The 15,805-nt window shown below is 32.2% G+C and overlaps 3 protein-coding genes and 1 pseudogene across 4 annotated transcripts; 2 read left to right on the forward strand and 2 right to left on the reverse strand.

Moving 5' to 3' along the window:
• Positions 1–3,111: 3,111 nt before the first annotated feature.
• COP9 (COP9 signalosome, subunit CSN8) lies at positions 3,112–5,220 on the reverse strand. The gene is made up of 5 exons (NM_117488.4): positions 5,016–5,220; positions 4,828–4,907; positions 4,272–4,453; positions 3,656–3,763; positions 3,112–3,420 (listed from the first exon to the last, which is right to left on the reverse strand). Exons 1-5 carry the CDS (start codon positions 5,097–5,099, stop codon positions 3,281–3,283), a joined length of 594 nt encoding a protein of 197 aa, NP_193147.1. The 5' UTR covers positions 5,100–5,220; the 3' UTR covers positions 3,112–3,280.
• A 135-nt stretch (positions 5,221–5,355) lies between these two features.
• On the forward strand, positions 5,356–7,633 carry AT4G14120 (uncharacterized protein). Its single transcript, NM_117489.3, has 5 exons — positions 5,356–5,783; positions 5,922–6,130; positions 6,231–6,479; positions 6,569–6,662; positions 6,857–7,633. The coding sequence occupies exons 1-5, from the start codon at positions 5,417–5,419 to the stop codon at positions 7,042–7,044; spliced, it is 1,107 nt and encodes a 368-aa protein (NP_193148.2). The 5' UTR covers positions 5,356–5,416; the 3' UTR covers positions 7,045–7,633.
• Positions 7,252–8,624, reverse strand: XTH15 (xyloglucan endotransglucosylase/hydrolase 15). The gene is made up of 3 exons (NM_117490.4): positions 8,153–8,624; positions 7,871–8,064; positions 7,252–7,792 (listed from the first exon to the last, which is right to left on the reverse strand). The coding sequence occupies exons 1-3, from the start codon at positions 8,426–8,428 to the stop codon at positions 7,393–7,395; spliced, it is 870 nt and encodes a 289-aa protein (NP_193149.2). The 5' UTR covers positions 8,429–8,624; the 3' UTR covers positions 7,252–7,392.
• Positions 8,625–13,043: 4,419 nt separating this feature from the next.
• Positions 13,044–13,305, forward strand: AT4G14135 (annotated as a pseudogene). The gene has a single exon.
• The last annotated feature ends 2,500 nt before the right edge of the window (positions 13,306–15,805 follow it).

Genomic DNA, 15,805 nt, shown 5'->3' on the forward strand with positions numbered 1-15,805 from the left:
ATACAAAAACAAAAATTTACATGACAATACAAAATTATATATCCTCACCAAAAAAAAAATAAATTATATATGAATTAGAAAATAAACACAACATAAAACATAAAAAAATTTATAAAATTAGATGTAAAATTATAAAATTATTCAATGTAGTTATGTCTATAATGCTCCCATATATGCTCAATGTAATATTATTGTTGTATAAATTTGTTTTTAAATGTTATGTTTTTTATATTTGAATTTATATGAATATACTTGTAAAAATTAAATGTAATAGAATTATTTAAAAAAAAAATAAGTATGAGGACTAAAATGAAATTTTGAAAAGATTTTGAGGGTGTGAGTAGTGCACACTCAAATTTGAAGGTACACTATTCACACCCACAAAAAATAAGGGTTTGTTGGAGTTCAAAAAGTCCTCAAATTTAAAGATGTCAAACCTTCAAAATAAGGGTTTGATGGTCACTTACTCCAATAACACACCCTCAATATTGACAATCATTTGTTCTAATGATAAAACTTCATAAAAAAATTTAAAACATACATTTCAAAAAAATAATGTCAAACAATATTAGAGAAACAAAACTTTACATGTTACTACAAAATTATATATAAATTAAAAAAGAAACATAAAATAAAACTCGTGTATTTCATGTATAATTTTATTATTGAAATGATAATGTTAATGTGTGTTAAATTGCTCAATGTAATATCATTGTTGTATAAACTTTGTTTTGAAATATAATATATTTTATATTTTAATAATTTTAATTTTAATTTTAATGTATTTTAATTATATGGATATATTTAATATAATTGAATTGAATATAGGGTAATATTAGTAGATAACCAAATAAAACATACAAATTAAGAAACTAGCAGAGAGAAAGTTTTTTGTTACAAAATAACCATGGACCCACGTTGTCGGAAAAAAGGAAATAACAAAGCTACCCTTCATTTGTTGTAAGATGAACAGTAAACGAAACACATCCGTGTAATTTTTCAAAATAGCATGTAACATTAAAATTTCACATGTTATATTTAGTTTAAAAACATGCTATTTCAAAAAACGTTATGAATTTTTAAGAAAAAACATTATTATGAAATTCTTTTACATGAACAGAATCTTAAAAAATAAAAATTATATGTGATTTTAATAAAAACCATGTATTACTAAAAAATAAGAATATATTTTTAAAGAAATCACGTGTGATCTTAATAAAAAACGTGTATTACTACAAAATATCATGATAAAAAGAGATATTAAACTGAATAGAATGTTTTTTCCAAAAAATATCATGTGTTTTTTACAAATACTATGTAATAAGAGAAAATAACAAGATAAAAAGAGGATATTATGTTATCGCCTGTATTTCGGAAAAATAACATGTTACAAAGGACATTTACGTAATTACACGTGTTCTCCAACATGTTTCCGAGAAGATACTGTGACTCAAGGTTAGTTTGTACATTCTTTTCAAATCTATAGTCATTTATTATAAATACTCTTGAATATAACTATCTATAAAATATATAAATTATAAGGACGAAAATGAAATAGAAAATTTTTTTGAGGGTGTGACCTTTAAAAAATAAGGGTTTGAGGGTTTATTGGAGTTCAAAAAACCTTCAAATTTGAGGGTTTAAGTGTTTGTTGGAGATACTCTTAGTCTCTAGTGGTGGACTCAAAAAACGGGAATCCATATATTTTATATCAACAAAAGATAAAAAAAAAAAATACAGATTCACACATTACATAGACAGTAAAACAGATATATTATATAAAAACTCATAAACAAACATATTTGCAGATTTAAAATGAAATTTTGAACGACCTGAAGAAGCTTCATGGCCAGTGTTTCAGTTTTTTTTCATCAGAAGAGTTTTCAAGGTTTCAACCAGAGAATCAACCCTCAAATCTGGGATGGTGCCTGAAGAATCGTCATCACTAGAGTCTGAAAACTGCGACATGTGCTCTCGCCGAATTAGAGACCTACGAATGTCGCCAAAACCCTAGAAACCCACAAATGTCGCCAAAACCCTAGACTTTTAGTTTATGGCTTTCTTTTTAGCTTGTTTTTGGGCTTTTTATGGAGAAGTTTGTTTTTCTTTCAACCAAAATGCATGTCATTTGATTTTATATAATTGATTTTCAATTTGACATGTTCACTTTTTTAAAACAGACATTTTAGAGTTTCTTAAACTTGAATTTGTTACTATTATATTCAATTACAAATGATTTGGGACCAACAAGTCTTCCTTCTCAGTCTTTAGATTGGTGGGAAAATCTAAACTGAGAGGTGAGATTTTTTTCACTCGCGCAGAGGATGCATGTATCTTCTTCTTCACAAGTCACAAAGCGTAAATGATTTTAACAAAAGGATCAGTCTTGAGAAATGAGACTATCTAGGCTTTAGGTTTTTGATATAACAGAGTAAAATATGAACAAAAAACACACGGGATAGGGAATATGAACAAATTATCGATTCACCAAAACCTATCGTAAACATAAAAGATTAATACAAATTTATGTTTACATTTGAGTATTTCTAACTATTACTCCTACTAATATTTGTTTTTTAAAATTTGTATTAATCTTTTGAAGAGTTTATTTCTAATATTTCTACAGTATCAATTTTTTTTTCTTTTTGTTTTCTAGACTTAATAATTATTTACTTTTTATATTTTTCATTATTTTTAAAAGGATGTTGATTATAACTACAAAAACTGCTTTTCACATAAACCAGTTTTAAAAATTATAAAAGAATAGTAAAATCTCTCAATAAATTTAAAATTGTTCATTTATCGATAATTTAATAATAAATTAAGAATTATTAATCTCTGATAACCCCAGCTTGTCATCTACTAGATCGACAAATGGCTCCTATTCTTCTAGAGTACCTCTCCGGTTTGAAGATTATCATCTTTTATCTCAGAGATTGGCTAGCTTGTTATAGTCGCTAAAATGATCTTCTCTTGTTTCTGCCTAATTTTGTTCTGAAAACGTGTGTTATTTAGGCTGTGTCCTTTTTGGCTCATAATATTGACTTCATCTTTTGTTTGTTTCAGTTCGTCTTTTGTGTAAACTGATCTTTTAAATGTTTGTTTTAGTTCGCCTGTTGGTGTAAACTGATCTTATAAGAGTAAAATTGGTAGGAGTTATTCATCATATACTCAAAGAGTCAAGATATGTTGCAACTTAGAATCAGTCATTGTGAAATCTCTCAAAAACGAATTCTGTTCTTAGAATTTCACTATCTTAATAGGAGATCGGCACTTAGTTTTAATGTTCAAGGTGGAACACATACTCCGTCAAGCGTTGTAGCTTCGATGAATCCACCTTTTGCTCTCTTTTAACAGCTTGTTTCTTCACACTCGCCATTTGAGAAGCTGCATCCACTGTCCATCCATTCTCTACAACATCTGTGTATATATCCAGCAATAAAGAAAACAATTATACTGTTAATTCTGATTCCGTAACATATATGGTTGTCATAAGATTCATGCCTACAATAACACTAAGCTAAGACATTGCCACAAACTCTTCGACATTTTTCAAAAGTATCAATATAAGAATCAATTCAGTAGAATTCAATAGAAATGTGAAATGAGGTACTTAATCTTTTGTAAGCAAAGGAAATTGCAGAAAGAAGCTTACAAGTTGTGGCATCATCCTCCGTCATCCCTAGGAAAAGAGCTAAATCATGGATGGTAATTGTGGAGTAGGCAGACAACAAAAGCTGAAACATCCTTTTTGTGTAAAGATCTACAACAAAACCAATTCAGAAATAGAATTAGAATCTGATGGAAAGTGACCCATAAAGGTCAGGTGTTGAACAATTGATGTGGAAAAAGGTACAACTTCACAAAATTCAGATCAACGTTTAGACATTTGGTTGGAAAAGTCTGTCAACTGCTTACTCGTTCCTCCTGTGTGAGTCTACCTACCTCTCTCTCAGTTAGACCACAGAAGCAACTACTTTCTAATGAAGAAGTGATAAGGCACATACATTGATGAAATTTGATTCAAATTCGAGTTCCAATAGTTCAATGATAAGATGAAAGGTGGTTCTGTGCATAACAGAAATCCTAAACTAGGCCTCACAAGTTAAAACAATAAAACAACTATTCGATCTCAATATGTATATCAAAGCTCAAAACCTAAAGAGGGATATGAAGTAATAAAAGTACACAACTACATAAGCAATCAACAAGCTTAGTTCAAGAAACCAATTCATACTAGCTAAGAAGTCATAAACAGAGAAAAAATTTACCTGAGAAGGCAGCAACCATATCTTTAGCTTCTTGACTCCAATCATAACCCCGAATAGCTTCATATACACCTGCATAGTCGTGTGTCCACAGCTTCTGACCAATCCCCCAAGCTGCAACAACTTCAGGCTTCCTCTCCTTGATAGCTGTAGGTATCCTTTTCCAGAGGAAACGTGCGCTATCACTGCAGTATTTCCAAACAAGCACAGCAAAACATCAAAACCAAATCCATAGTCAAGAAGGCACAACCATAACTCAATAGTTTCAACATACTACACTCACTATCAATACACAAAGGAAAAAAATGTTAAATGGGTCTCAACAACTACTAACTTGTGTCAAGTTTTAATTTTTCAAATCACTGGATAGAAACAAGGTAATGTAAAAAGCAGACTTTAGACCTTAGATTCAACCTAGGACCTAGCAATCGAAGTAGTAAGAACAACTTTGACGCGCTAAAATTCACAAGAGTTCAACGAAACAATCTCTAATTTCATAAAGGAACTAACTTTAGGTTCACAACGCAAACAAATACATCAAAGAAGAAAATAAACTCACCAATCGTCAACGTAAAAGTAACCCAGAAGATGGATTGCGTAAGGCCAATCATCATGATATTCAATTCCTTCGGAAGCAACCTATAAAAAAAATTAAGAAGCGATAAATCGAACGATTAACACCACAAAATCCACTTCACAAAACCCTAATGAACATCAGAAACAACGACAGCGAGAGAAATTACGAACCTGAAGCATGAGAGTATCGCAGATATCGGCGATTTTGTCAAAGGATTTGGCGGCCAAAGCTTCCTTAACAGGCGAAAGATCCATGACTTGTTTCGATTGCACTACTCTCGAAGCTTTTGCGAAGATGACAATTCTACTCCCAAAACCACTCCAGGGAAAAGAAAAATAAATTCTGTGAGATTTACAGGTTTTAATAATCTTTTCAATACGGTTTACTTAAACCGACCAAAAAATTGACCAAACACAAGAGGATAAATGGGCCAAGCCCACTAAGCCTTAGTTTCCCGCCAAACATCATAAAGCCACCCGGTCTGTTCCCGCCAAAATAACAAACAGTCTCTCTCACTCTCACACACACTCTCTCTCTCTCTCTGTAGCTCTCTCTTGGCGCGAGTTCTACCATGGCCGAATCAGATCCTATATTGAGGAAGAAGATGCGATTTTCGTCTTCTTCAGTTCGTTATACTACCTCTCAGAACCTTATGGCAAGCAAATTACGAACTCAGAGCAATCGTTCCTCCGTTCGATTTGCATCCCCATTGTCTCACATTGTCACGGATCTTCGTCACCATCATGCGTCACCGATCAAAGGGAAAATTGTTACTCAAATGCCCCGAACTTGTTCTCGTGTCACCGTGAAGAATCTGTGTCTCAGACGCGTATTCTCTCCTAGTTCCATCTCTAGTGATTGGGACTTTCATGTGAAAGGGGGAAATCTAACCAAGGAGCTAAATGTGGAATCTCCTTGCGATACTCCGAATTCTAATGGTAATTCTTATTTTAAGGTCTTTTTCTTGTACAAGTTTTTCTAAGAAAATTTAGGAGAATGTTGATATAATGAAGGTGGAATTAGGAAATTTCAATATCTGTTTAGAAACTATAATGATTACACAATGGTGAAAACAGTTATGAGAGAAGGAAGCAAATATCTTGTTGATGGATTAGTGGCTACTGGAGGTGATTTAGAAGTAGTGGAATGCTCACAAACGACGCCACCGGATTTAGGAATGTTCACCGGTGAGCTTTCTTTGGTGAAAAATGAAGCAGGTTCTATCAATCAAGAGATCAGTGAGGTCTCTGGGAAGAAAGTTGGTACCAATCTCGGCAGCAAAGTGGTATGTTTTTTACTCATGGTTTTATAGCAAATGATGCGTTTAAACTACAATATTGGCTTTTCGTTGGTTGCTTAATTTTCTTCTTGTGATATGTATACAGATTCGTCATCCGGAAAAGATTTTCAAGAACCCTGGCTCTGTGAGCTATAGAAGAATGCTTCCTTACTTGATGGAAGCTGCAGATGTTACCCGAGATGGTGATGCAAAAGATCCTAAGGATGAAAGAGGTGAATTGATGGCAGCAAATTACCGACTTCCTGAAACCGTATCTGCCAATAGCTTTGTTAAAGCTCATGGAAACAATAGCCCTTTCAAGAAGATGACTTCATCCAGTGGCAACAAAATTTCTGTATGATCTGTTTTTTTTTAAGAAGCTGCAGTCTTGTTCCTTATTTAAGAATCTGTTTTTGACATTTTCCCTGTTGTGACATGAAACAGCTGTGCTGCCGGCGCAAGCTATTTAAAGTGCCAGGTTCTGTAAATTACAGAAGAATGCTTTCATATCTCAAAGAGAACTCAGAGGATAATCATGGTTAGTCTCTTTATATTCATGTTTAGCACACGGTATAATTCAATGTCAGTACTAGTCAGATAATAATACTGTCTTCTGTGGCTTGGTAAATTGTAAGATAGTATAAATGCATGATATTAGCTTGTATTGAAATTATAAAGTCAGAATTGGTAGCCTTAGAAATTGATGTCTCTTTTCTTTCATTGTTCTTCTAGGAACTCCTGAAACCACGCATACAGATCCTCAGAAGAATATAGAGGAGAATGCTTCAGCTATTGAGGCTAAAGGGGCATCAAATGAAGTTACAGATTTAGATACATGCTCTAACAACGTTGAGACGCCACTAGCTGATCCAAAGAATGAGCAAGAAACTCAACTTTTGTTAGCTGAGTTTAGCTGTTAGTGTTAATCAGTTAGTAACAAAGTCATGTATATAGGGTTTAAGCGTATTTGACTTGTTTACACAGAGCTTGTTCATCTAGGTACTTGTAGTTGTAGGTCAAAGAACTGAAACGAAAACATTAGAGGTACCTATGCATTAGACTTGTTGATTCTTATGTCTCCATATTTTTCTGATTGTCCTTTATTGGTAAGTGAAAGACAATAGTAGTCTCTTTAAAGGTTTAATTTCAGTTGTTTTATATTTTGAAACCAGGAATGCTTTATTGATCTTGACAATGTACAATGGAATAACAGAGGAATTTAAGAATTGCATCAAACAAGCAGAGAAATATGAGGTAATATGTGTTCATCAGACTCTGGACTTCTTGCATTCTGGAGGGAATCCACGAGGGAACCTTTTGAGATCAGAGCAATAATTATAGATCATGAAGTATTTCTGAACCCATCTGAGTCTCCTCCTGCCATAAGCATTGAGCTCGGTTGCCACTTGCAATTTACCATCACCAAAAGAACTCTTGAATTTAGGGTCACATCCTGAAGAGGCTGTGCAAGCCGCAGCGTTGAATCCTCTGTAGTAAGCTGTGAAAGGAGCCTTGGACCAGTCAGTCTTGACTAGACCACCTCTCGTGGCCCAATCGTCTGCATTCCACAGGCTAGAGTAGATCCTCATGGGTTGACTCTTTGGGAAAGGAACGCCGAGCTTCTCTGCATTGTTGAACACTCTAATGGGTAAATTGTCCACCAAGAATCTGCAGAGACAAGAACAAGAGAGTCAAGATCTACGTCTTTCACTTATTGTTAGAGAAAATAGATCGATGGATGTTTACATGATGTGTTGGGGTCTCCAGACAATGGAGTAAGTGTGGAAGTTCTTGGTTGGGTCGAACCAGAGATAAAACTGTTGCTCTCTGTCTCCTTTCCCTTGAGCAAAGACATTGGTGTGAAGAACATAAGGCTTCCCTGTCTCGTTACCTAGAAACTCAAAGTCTATCTCGTCATGTGTTGCTCCTTGTGAAGACAACTGCAAACATGTACGTTCAAACAAATTTAGAAAAGAGTCTCTTCAGTTTTAGCAACATTATGAGTGAGTGTGAGTTTGAAAACGCTACGTAGTAAGCAGTGACGGTGCCGGCCGAGTTTCCGGCGACAAGTTTGAGCTGCATATCGATCCGACCGAACAAATACTCTTTTTTGGATTTGAAACCTGACCCGGAAACCTGGTCCAGCGACAAAGACAGCATATTTCCTCCGTTGAAGATTTTGCCTCTGTGGTCACCCCAAGTGAGGTCAAACTCGTCGAAGAAGTTGCTTGCGTAGGCCGAACCGAACAATGTCACAAGAAGAACAGTCGCCACGATGGTGGTGAGGCTCGAACTTGGACCCATTTGGGTTTGGTTGATAGAAATGAAAGTTGTGGGGGTGAGTTTGGAAACTAAAAGAAGATGAGAGCTTTGTGTTTTGGTGTGAGATGAGTTTTAAGAAGGAGATATGCATATATATAGGTGGAGAAGCATTGGGAAGCTAAGACCAACTCCAGCAGTAGTTTCTTAGTAGAAACTCATACAATTTTAAAAAATAAAAATATTGAAAAGTTAAGAAACAGATGAGAGAAAATCTCTAAAATTCCTAATATTAGGATCGTTTCTATTACTCATATAAGTTGGTTTTTTGGATGTAAAAGTAAAATATTAATACATTTTGTTTTCTTAGAAACTACATGAATCCTATACAATGGAGTTGCTCTAACTTAACCAGATTGTGTTTTGACATTTATTTGCTCATTTTCAATAGTAAATAGCTCATAATAATTGCATCTTATTGCATTATTGAGAAACTCATCATTAGTATTTCCTTTATTCTCATGATCAGGCCTATTTTAATATGGATGGAATTTTGAAACAAAATAGAAAAAAGAAAAGAGAAAATGAAAGCTGTCCAAAAGAAAGAGAACAAAAAAAGAGTGTGTGAGCTGAGAACACTGAGTACTGAGTTCGTAATCACTCAGTCGATAGCTGTTGCCAGCTCTTCTGCTACACCCATCATACCTCGAGCCTCCTTTTTTATTTTGTTATAGGCTTTTAAATTTTTCTTCTTTTAATAAAATTTTAATCTACATTGAAATGATCAAATTATTTAACTCACTATAGTATTGTTTTTAGAGTGAGGATAGAAAAGCTAATAATACATCATTCCATGAATTTGATCGCATCCTCCTACATAGTGATTAAACAAATTTTTTTGTACAAAAGCTATATCTTTTCTTTTTACATTAATATTAAAATATATTAAAGAAACCTGAAAACGTTTTTACAAGAACTTGAAACTTAGGATTTGACATCCCCAAGATGCAAACCACAACCAATAAATCAACATTGTAGCGTCGACCACACCATTCTCTCTTATGGATGAAATCCTATTTCGAATAATCTTGTAGCTTTGTAACAAATCATTTGGAAATTGTAATGGAACTAGAAAACTATTCTATGTAATATACAAGGATCGTCTATTGAAACCAATCAAATCCATATTGTTCTGTATATAATAATAGTTTGCAGGACAAAAACGAGAAATCATAAAGGGTTACTAATATTTATGATTGGAGAACTTCCCCATGCTTTTCAAGTTTAGTATAGTTTATCAAAAAGATTTAGTAAATTTTCTGTTTTTTTAGTCTCATATAGGTTATATTCTTAAATAGACTATTCGGCCTTTTTTTTTGGGCAAATTGACAAACGTTTGTAAACTAGGTTTCTCCTCTGTGGATCAGTTATCCGTAATTGAATTTGCTTAACAAAACAATTAGTAAGAATCACTATAACATTAAATTAGATTTTATTTTATTTTCCTAAAGTTATAGGAACATTTCTCAACCTAATTTTAAGATTTCAGGATTTTGATAATATTAATGAAAAAAACTTAGAGAAAGTATTACACTCTGGAAACTTTTTAAAAGTAATCACATAAGTTACCTTTTTGTTTTTTTAAGGAGGCCACACCAGTTTATTATATTAGCTAGCTTTCCCACTTTTCTATCGTTTATGGTGTGGCATAGTTAAACTATTAATTACCGAAATAATTAGGAGAAAACGACAAGGTAACCCATATACTATTTTGTAACAATTTAAAAGATCAATAATGCTCGTTTTTGTTTCTAGTATTGGAAATGAGAAAGTGGACGACATGAAAAAGAAAAAACAAAAGCAAGAATGGGAGTGAGACAAGCTGGCATGGAAATGGCCACTCTTCTCCCTTTGTACTTTGTGTTATCTTATGTCTTAGATTTAGTGCTACATCCGACGTGTCACTTCCCTCGTACCTCCTTCACGTGTGACTGTGACCTAACGGACTCTTCGATCTCTATCTATTCCAGCCGGCATGCGGGCATGGCATGGCATGCAAATACAATGAAATCCAATTAATTCCGATTACACAATTGTTTTTTTACGGGTTTACGGTAACATAAGTTTTCTTATAATTAATCTGTCGAATATATCTATAATTTATATGATTAGTATAGACAATAGACAAAGTGCCGTTTCATTAAACTATATTAGACCAAGTTTTTTATTCAGAGAATATGTTCTTGTTACTTTTATGATACCAAAAGAGATTTGTGTTCGATTCTTAAATCGTGATATTTTCCACCAACTCATTTTCAAAGTTTTAGTGTCTAATTTTATGATTTTGTAGGTTCTGGTTAGTCCGCATATATGTACCTCAAATAAAAACAACAAAAGAGCGTTTGACTTCTTTATTTTTTTTCGTTTATACGTCAATAATTATTGTGGAGTAGTATTTTTTAGGTTTTTTAAAACAGATATATTCAGCTTCTCCGGCCTTTAGGTTTTCCGTTTATACGGTATGAAGTACACACACAAAAAAACATAACATTGCATTTAAGAAAAAATCATATGCTCTGGAAATGAGAGGCCATTGGATAGATTGTAGGTTAAAAATTTTTTCACCCTCAAATTTTGAATTGACATTATCGATCGAAAAAATGAAAATTGTATATTGAATTTCGGAGTATTGACTAGAGAATTTTAAAAAAATTCATGCATGACCGGTGGATTTTGTTTGAATGTGGCCATTTAAAGAGGCAACACATTTTGGTATTCAAGTATGGTTCCTGAATCCTGACTAATAAATAAGAAAATATAGATAGTTGTTGCCAGTATAAATTAACAAGAGTAATGGATAAGGTGGTGTGGTCCGTCTCTCAAGTCACAAACTCATAACAAATTTAAATTATTAAACTAACGAGTTCTTTGTCCTGTCTTACAAAACTCGAAATGCATGCAGATTCATGGAATTTCGGAATTAACACGGCATCCGTATATGTATATGTATAAATTCATGATTACATTAAAAATATTTTAAATCTTAGATGGGATCTTAATTATATCACTCATATCTTAAAATCTAGTAAAAAAAAATTATTCGTTTTGAGTCAAAAAAAATAAAATAAAGGTCTTACCAAGATTTAGATGACTTACGCCGTCACACCCATACGAATTATTAATAATGGAGGTGTATGCATAAAAGCTTCGTCTGTGAATTGATACTCGCTTCGAAATCAGAAATAAAGCTCATTGCCTTATGAAAGAAAAAGAAAACATTTTGGAAGAACGACGGAAGTTGCGTTTTCGATTTTTTAAAATGCGACGGAAGTTTGTAAATACAAAATTGTAATCATGAATGTCTACATTATTTAAATTAAATACACTAAAACAAAGTCTATGCGATATTAGACGGTTAAAATTATCGTTTAGGCGTCGTCTTAATGCCTAAAGCCTAATCCGAATGTAGACAACCGTTTAGACTGCCTTTTAAAACATTATTCTTTCGATAATGTTTGTGTTATAGTTTTTAAAAACAATGGTTTGTGAAGATGGTTCTGCGCACAATATCGACAAGTTCGATGGAACATACTATTCGTTATGGAGGATGTTGATCGTAGTCTAGAGATGTTGTGGTGGGTTAAAAAAGTCTTGCCCGACCTGAATCTAAAATAAACCCGCCTACCAAAAGCCCAAATTTAGAAAACTCAGATGGATTTTTGATTTAATGGGTAAAGCCCGAAAAAACCCGATTGTTCCGAGACTATCCGTGGATACCCAACTTGGTTTCTATCATTTTCTTAGTGTTTATGTTTATATGTATGTTGTATCTTTTTTTTTATAAACTAAGCTGGTATGTAAATATATTATGTAAATTTCGTTTCACTGCAAAATAATAATAATTTGTATCTCAAAGTAAACAAGAGAAACTTAAAAAGTAATAAAAAATCTGAAAATCAATTTAAAACAGAAATACAAAAGTAGTTGAAAAAAATCTAAATAACATCTTCTCATACTCTAGAGCTACTTGCTACTGATGTAGTAGCTTCAATTCCATCATCAAAGTATTCTTGAATGTCACCTACAATTAGAAGATTTATATCAACAAATGAAAAAAAAATAAGTATAAAAAAATAGACTATTTTTTTTACCTTCCAACTCTGCAAAACCACGCAACCAGTTTCTAGTACATAACAAAATCAAACTAGAGTTTGGTTTTTCAAGTGAAACTAGAGTTTGGTTTTTCAAGGAGATGACGAGAGACTTCCGGCGGTGTAGACGGCGGCGACTCCGACGGTGACTTCGGCGGTGACTCTGACGGTGCAGACGGCGGAGAGAAGAAGAGGTCGAGAGATATCGGGAGAGAGACGGATGTTGTGGTGGTGGCAAAATTTTGGGGAAAAAAAAGAATTTAGGATTTTTCAATAAAATTGGCTATTGGGCTATTGGGCCTTTAACATACTAAAATAATAAGTTAAAACCCACGGGTACCCATAACTTAGTAGGGTAAAATCCGTGTAAGACTTTAATGAAATGGGACCTGTCCATTTAAAACCCATGTTTTATTTTATACAAAAAGTAGATTAATGGGCTTAAAATTTTAGGTGGGTTTCGGGTACTCAGTGAGTTTTAACCCATTATTAACATCCCTAGATCATCTATATAGAGTAAAAAGTTTCATCAAACGTTGGAGAAGAAGCATGAGACGATGAGTTTAGATGACTGAAATATTTTTGATAGACAAGTTATGGATGTAAGCAAGTTAACAACTATCAAAGAATGTTGCGCATCACTTCGCGAAAGAAATGTCTATAGAGGGGTTAGTGAAAGTTCTCTCAGATTTATATGAGAAACCTTCTGCCAACATGCAATAATGTTTTTCTCATGAAGAAGCTCTTCTAATTGAAGATCAAAGATGGTAGTCTTGTTCCCAACGCACGTTAATGAGTTCAACACGATTATCAACCAACTGTCTTCGCTTGAAATCGAGTAATTGATGATGAGGTGCGCACTTTGATTTTGGCATTCCTACCAAATAGTTGGGAGCCCTTGAGAGTAGCGATTAGTAACTTTGTTGGTAATGAGAAGCTTAAATTCATTGATTTTCAAGATCGAAATCTTGGTGAGGACAACATAGGTCATATCCCTGAACAACATAAAATTAATCGAAGGATAGATACATGAGAAACTTCAACGAGTTCTTAAACAAATTTGTTATAAATAAATTTAATATATAAGTACCATTAAATATGTTAAGTAACATATTAATGATATTAATAAACCATTTTAATATTGCATAAAGTTTTACAACCATTGTCATCATATCCTCTTTTTCTATAGGTGTTACTAGCTCTCATCTCAAGGTCTCCACCATACTCTTTAATTAACCGGCTATTATTTATTTTAATAGTAACACATTTGTTCAAAATAACACTAGATGTTTTACGGATGGTGATTTTAAGATGTTTAGATATTTATAACAGAAAGTCAGGTCGATCCAACATTCTTTCATGCCCTACACAAATAAACATATTATGGCCTGTAATTTTTGTTTTTACAAATTCACAAATCATAGTAATAAAGAAAAGATCATACTAAACCTTAAATAATAAAACAGTTTTTAAATTCATTAGCAGTTTGTAAAAAGAGAAAAAAGAAAAGAAAAAATTATATCCATTTTTTTTTGGTAAGGGATAGGGGACAAAGTCCCTTACCGTTTGTTAAGAAAACTTAAAAGAAATTAGAAAGGAACGATTCAAGTTTTAGTTATAAAAAAACTTCAAAAAAATATATCATTTAAATATAGCTCTAGTTACATTTTTACCTGTAAAATCACTCATCAATTAGTCAAGTTTTTCACACAAAAATCATTCGATCATGTCTAGTTGCCTACAAACAAGTAAACCAAAAATCGCATGCCCTTTACCTACGAATGACTAATATAATTTAAAATTGCAAACTAATTAGATTTAAAGCAAAGTTGCAAAATTAAAGTCCAGACACAAAACCTAGAGAGACTTCAGACTTTTTCTTTAGTAATCAAACTCGATTTTGCAAGTTTAGTATTTTACGTTTTTTAAAACCAAATTTTTACCAAACAAAATTCATTAACTAGACGTAAATTTAGCTAAAAACCACAAAATATAATGAAAGGAAGCTAAAAAAAAATATATATATATATATAATGAAAGCCTATATTATTTTTTATTTTATCATAAAAGGCTTATAAAAGTTTTTTGTAAAACATGTTCTATTAACTTTGATGTCCTAAGCCATAACTTCTCTTGATTTTGTGGTGGGCCAGACCTAAAACATTAAAAATATGATATTATATATAAAAATATGATATCAGAAAAATAAAACTATTAATTTGTAAACAAAACTTAACTGACATTTTACTTTCTTTCATATAATATATGAACGTTTTTAACTATGTACATGAAAATAAAACATAACTTAAAATTAGAAAACTACATTAAAACGAGATCTATATAATTTTTGGCCGTCGAAACGATCGTCTAAACGTTATCCAGAGAACCTAGATGACCGTCTAGACTGTTTTTAAGAACATATGACAATGTTTTATAAACATAAGTATATTTGTCATAATGTTTAACATAATAGTTTTGAAAAGAGAGAACAAAGTGCAACACTGTTGTTATATAATACAATTTTTTATTAACTATTGAAAATATGAGATTTCCATGGGATATTGCACAAAAGCTAAATTGCAATTCATAAGATTAATAAAAATCTTTATGTACAATGTATCACACCATTTCTGTCAGTTTTAAAATATTAGTTTTAGAAAATAAATGAGGATCTAATACTTTTTTTTTTCTTTTTCATAATGAGTCAATTTTATTGTTATGGAGGATCAAATCTCAGTGTTAAAAAAGGGTAACAATTCATAATATTAATTAAAATCTTTCAGTAAAATGTATCACACCATTTTTGTCAGCTCTAAAATGTTAGTTTTAGAAAATAAATGAGAATACGATTTTTTTTTTTTTGTCTTTTTGATAATGAGTCAACTTTATGTTTATGAAAGATAGAATTTCAATGTTATAAAGGGGTAACAATTTATAAGATTAATTAAAAAAATTATCTACAATGTATCACACCATATCTGCTAGCTCGAAAATGACAGTTTTAGAAAATAAATGAGAATAGAATATCATTTTTCTTCTTTTTCATAGTGGATCAACTTTATGTTTATGGAGGATAAAATCTCAATGTTAAAAAGGGGTAACAAATCATAAGATTAATTAATATGTTTATATACAATGTATCACACCATTTCTGCCAGATCTAAAATGACAGTTTTGGAAAATAATGAAAATATAATATCATTTTTTGTCTTTTTCATAATGAGTCAACTTTATGTTTATAGAACATAAAATCTCAATGTGAAAAAGGGTA

The sequence above is a fragment of the Arabidopsis thaliana genome, chromosome 4 (assembly GCF_000001735.4).
Source record: "Arabidopsis thaliana chromosome 4, partial sequence".
Taxonomy (NCBI): domain Eukaryota; kingdom Viridiplantae; phylum Streptophyta; class Magnoliopsida; order Brassicales; family Brassicaceae; genus Arabidopsis; species Arabidopsis thaliana.